Below are 4,912 nucleotides of genomic sequence, written 5' to 3'. Positions count from 1 at the left end.
CTGTGCTGTGCTCTCTGCCAAGTCGCCCTGTGGGAAAGGAAGGGGCTGCCATTGGTATCCATGCTGGGGGGCATGGATTGAGGGAGGGGGCATGGATTGAGGGAGGGGGGCATGGGGGTCACAGCAAGAGGAAGCAGACAAGCAGGGCACGTACCTCAGGGAAACTGGATGCCCCCAGTCCTTCTCCATCCTCCTTGGCAGCGCTGGCTCCCTCCCCTGTGAGCACACGCTCCTGGTGAGCCCAGTTGGGGCGTCCAGGTGGGGGTCAGACCCGGCCAGGGTATTCATGAGGGGTCACTGCCCTCCTGGGACCCACCCACCACTCACCCAGCACCTCATCCAGCTCCGCTGGCCGCTCCAGAGTGTCCAAGAAATCGTTGGAGCTCCACTTGGTCATCTCCTTGGTAAAGACCTCGTCACTGTCAGACAGGTCTTCTGCAGTGGCAGGGAGGAAGTCATGAGTGGGGAGCCCACCAAGGTGTCCCCCCCACCAGACCAGGTGCTTCCAGTCCCCCCCAAGCTGGCACCTGACCCTCCCCCACCAGCAAAAGGCTGAGTTGTACCGTGGGCATCAAAAAACTCCTCTTCAGAGCTGTTCTCGGAGTCACGGGCAATGTTCTGCATCCGCCACTCAGACAGGCTCTGAGGAGACACCCCCCCTGCCACCAGTGTGGGGTCAGCACCCAAAGCCCCCCTGCAACAAAACCCCACTCCTGCCCCACAGCTTTGCCCTCCTCTTGCACCCAGAGCCCCCCTCAGGAGACCCAGGGCCAAGTCTGAGGCAGCAAGAGCCCTCTAAGAGACCCAGAACCACCCCTAGAGCACCCTGAGCCCCCCTCAGAACCCAGAGCCACCCCCAGGTCTCTGAGAGCCACCCTCAAGAGAGCCATGGCCAACCCCGGTGCACCCAGAGCCCTCACAGAAGATCCAGGGCCAACTCTGGGCACCCAGAGTCCCTCTGAAGACCCAGTGCTACCCACAAGCACCCGGAGTCGCCCCCAACATGTCTCCTATAGAGAAAGGCAGCCCCTAGGAGAAGTTAGGGGTCCCCATCCAACCCACATAGGACCTGGTCTCTCACCTCCATGCTGGGAAGAGTAGGAGGAACGGGAGGAGGTTGACCACTGCTTGGCAAAAGCATCATCAGGGGAGGCATCGGCCACCTCTGGCACCTCGGTCCCCTCCTGCCCACTGGTCTCCCCTGGCTCCAGCCTCCCCTGGGCACTGGGCCCAGCGCTGGGGGGTTCCTCAGGCTCCCCACATTTGGCCATCTTCTTGGCCAACATCCTGGCTGTCTCCTCCTCCAGCTGCCGGATGTCTTCCATCGTCAGGTCCGTCCACTCATCCTGCCAGCACCAAGCCTGGCGATGGGCCCGCAGCATCACCTTTCGCAGTCCTGCCATGGGGGGGGAAGAGCCCAGCATGACCCCGGGGCTCCCCCCAAAAATAAACACCTTCCCTCCCAACCCTCACCCCTTCCTGAGGTGGCTCAGCAGGCAGAGTTTCATTTATCCTCTCCAATCAAGAAGAGGTTGAAAAGCTCATCGGGTGTTGACGAAGTGCCGGTGGCCTCTGAGGAGCTGGTGTTTGAGGCTGTGACAAACTGGGTGAAACTCAGGGCTGGCTGCTGCACTCACCCACGTCATGGATGAACTGCTCAATCTTGGATTGCATCCCCCAGTAGCGAAACTCCACCTTGCAGAGCTTGTAGGCACACATCAAGGGGCCACCAGCAGCTGCCTCCAGCCAGTCGTCCCCCAAGGGACCCCGGCCCGTCTTGGTCGAGTGGTAGAGCTTGGGATCCTCCTCAGGCTTGTATTCCCCAGGGGAGATGGGATCACGCACGATGTCAATGGTGTCTGTGGGGGGGAGGGAAGGTGGCTCATCACAAATGGGACGGAGGCACCAAAAAAATCAGATAAATAATCCCCAAGAGCCACCTGCCCGACAGCTGGTAGCAAACACTCCCCATCCCCATGGCTGGAATACCAAAGGTGCCCTTGGGTGCATCCCAACAGATCCTGTCCCTGAGTGGGGGCTTGGGTGGGGAGGGGGCTGGGGGGCAGCAGAGTGTGTGGAGAGCCAGGGCTGACACACATATATAAGCAAGCATCAGCTGGGAGATCTGGCAGCTGGGAGAGCAGCCCCTGTGACCCTGGGGGGGGTGTGGGGGCTGGTGCTGAGGACAGCTGGATCAAGCACCCAGGTGGTGACCTGCCCCCCACCCCCCAAAACTCAATGGTGCCCCCGAAATGGGGCATGGAGCTCAGCAAAACCACCTGGGAAGAGCTTCCACGGAGCCAGGGGGGTGTGATGGCAATGTCCCACTCACCTCTCTCCCCACATGGGGGTGGCCTCCCCAAAACTGGAGGGGGGCTCATGGATGGCACCCAGGAAAACATGATCCAACAGACCCTGGGGGGGCCATTTGGGCCCAACCCTGCACAAAGTCTCCTATTTGGCTGCTCCAGGCCAGCTCACTCCAGCCCTATCTCAGGGAGTCCTTGGTGGGGGAGGGGGTCCAGGGCACCCCACTGGTCCCCAGGACCTTCCTCAGCCAGTCCCTAGACCCTGCATTTCTTTTCCCCCGTTGATGGCCCCCCCGAGGTGCCCCTTGGCCTCTTCCTCCAGCTCAGACTGAGAAGAAAGGGGGAAAAAAGGGACTTAAAAAGCAAGAGACAGCATGAAAAACACACCGAGGAGTAGACAAGCAGCCCTATGGTGTCTCTGTGGTGTGGTGAGAGAGGCCAAGAGGCCACCCCAGGGCTGGCACAGTTGTGGGGGCAGTCGGGGACAGCCCCATGTCTCCCCCAGTTATCCCTGTGTGAAGAGCAAAGCACCTTGGCAGCCACCTCATGGAAGCCAGAGATCCTCCAAGCCCACAAAAACACCCCTGCCCAGCCCTGGCCAGGGCAGCGAGGCAACCACGAGCCCTTCAATCAGTAGCCAAGGGGCTGGGCAAGCAGCTTTCCAGGGAGCAGCTCCAGGAGCTGGGACACAACCCCCAGCAGCTCCCACCAGCCTAGTCAGGTCTGTTTGTTTTCACCACAGCGAGAAAATCAGCAGCATTTGCTCCGCTGACCTTTGAAAGGTGAGATGGGGTTTCAATCCAGGACAGGCTGGGGGGAGGAGGAAGAGCAAGAGCTGGCTCAGAAAATCCCAGTGGGATCAGTCCCACCTTGGCCCTGCTCCCTCTGGGAGGCAGCAGCCCCGAGGAAAGCCCAGGGGATGGGCACAGGAGGGGAAAACCAGGCAGAGCAGCGGGCACAGGGCTGTGCCCTGCTGGGTATCCCGCTCATCCCATTTGTCCCCCCTGGCCCAAAGCTCCAGCATCCCAGCCGGACATCCCCGATGCCACCAGAGCCAATGAGAGAAATAGGTCAGATGAATCATTTCCTCCAGTGCCTATTTTAGGCCTCCATTTTAAGAGGCAGCGCGTCACGCTCTGCACTCCAGGCCTAAAAACGACCGGATCGGCACCGTTGGGAAGGGAGGACACAACAGGCAGGGAGAAATCCCACCCCCAGCTCCCAGCTCTGCCTCCTGGTCTCCCCGTGAAGGAGTGGAGGGGCCTGGATCTGGAGCGAAGCCCCCGGGAGCCAGGGAAGCAGGGCAAGGGCTGGGAAAATGGAGCGTGATTTTCCAGCTCCCCCCACTCCCCAGTGCCCTGCAGAGGCTTGGTGTGGGTTCCCACGTACACCTGGAGAGGGGTTGGGAAGGCAAAGCCATGCCAGATGGCATGGGACAGGGGCTGGGACAGGAAAACAGGCTTGGCAGCAGGAAGAGAAAGGCTGGAAACAAATACACAAGCAAGGGAAGAGGATAGGGAGTAAAACTGCCCCCCAAAACATGGTTAATGCGGAGTCTAACTTAGAAGCATTGCCAAGGGAATGGGCAGGGAGCTCAGGGCAGGGAACTCAGGGTACAGGAGCCTTCCCCTACCAGGGTTCCCCCCACAGCTGCTCCCAAAGAGAGCACAGCACTGCAGACACTGAGCCCCAGATGGGAAGCTGAGCCTCTCCAGTGCCATGGCACACTACAGCACCCAGCTCAGGGAATGCCAGGAATCGGGTCCTGCCCGGCACCCCGAGCCAGCCTCACGCACCCAAAATCCTCTGCCTCTTCTCAGCTGCACTCAGGTTGAAGATGTTGGTCTGCTGGCCAGCATCTGGCCGGTAATATGTCTCAATCTCGATGGAGAACTTCTCCACAAAGGGACAGGTGTACCTGGGGGGACACAGAGGGGGCAGGGCTGAGCCCCACAGCATGGCCAGACCCCCCTCCTGCAGCCCACCCCAGGGCCTCGCCGGCTCCTACCTGGTGCGGGTGTAGGGATAAGCATTCCAGGATTCTTCTTCTACCTGCAGGGCAGCTTTGGGGAGCAGTGCCCGGAACCAGCTGGAGCATGGCCAGACCCCCCTCCTGCAGCCCACCCCAGGGCCTCGCCGGCTCCTACCTGGTGCGGGTGTAGGGATAAGCATTCCAGGATTCTTCTTCTACCTGCAGGGCAGCTTTGGGGAGCAGTGCCCGGAACCAGCAGGATCTCCCCCCCGCTGCCCTCGCCGCTCGACTCCTCCCGGCTCTTCTTCTGCAGGGGGAGGTGCTGGGTGAACACCAGGCCCCCCCAGTGCCCCCGAATCCCCACATTCACAGCCCCTCGGGGTCCCTGGATCCCCCCACGTCCCATGTGCTTACACCCTCAGCCCCACACCTATTCCCGGGACCCCCTTCGCTTGGCTCAGCAGCCCCAAACCCACCAAACCTCACTGACATCCCAATCCCTTGGGGTCAGCATCAAGCCCCCCCCACATGCCCTCCCCAGGCTCTGTGCTCAGCCCCACAGACCCCTGCACCCCCCATATGCTCAACCCCACTGCCTCCTGCGCCCCCCGAGGCTCTATTATCAGCCTTA

General features: G+C 61.1%; 1 protein-coding gene across 1 annotated transcript in view; it reads right to left on the bottom strand.

Moving 5' to 3' along the window:
* The window catches only part of PITPNM1 (phosphatidylinositol transfer protein, membrane-associated 1), a gene marked incomplete at its 5' end in the record, with an annotated part of 23,394 nt that overhangs the window by 4,929 nt on the left and 13,553 nt on the right, over positions 1 to 4,912 (bottom strand). Inside the window, 8 exons of the mRNA XM_010007789.1 lie at positions 155 to 216; positions 328 to 435; positions 564 to 659; positions 1,082 to 1,396; positions 1,638 to 1,859; positions 4,106 to 4,227; positions 4,318 to 4,398; positions 4,457 to 4,500. Of these exons, the coding sequence (XP_010006091.1) occupies positions 155 to 216; positions 328 to 435; positions 564 to 659; positions 1,082 to 1,396; positions 1,638 to 1,859; positions 4,106 to 4,227; positions 4,318 to 4,398; positions 4,457 to 4,500 (1,050 nt within the window). The remainder of the gene's footprint in view (positions 1 to 154; positions 217 to 327; positions 436 to 563; positions 660 to 1,081; positions 1,397 to 1,637; positions 1,860 to 4,105; positions 4,228 to 4,317; positions 4,399 to 4,456; positions 4,501 to 4,912) is intronic.

Source organism: Chaetura pelagica, unplaced genomic scaffold (assembly GCF_000747805.2).
Source record: "Chaetura pelagica isolate M959 unplaced genomic scaffold, ChaPel_1.0 scaffold862, whole genome shotgun sequence".
Classification (NCBI taxonomy): Eukaryota; Metazoa; Chordata; class Aves; order Apodiformes; family Apodidae; genus Chaetura; species Chaetura pelagica.
This window is presented reverse-complemented; position numbering and strand designations above follow the sequence as displayed.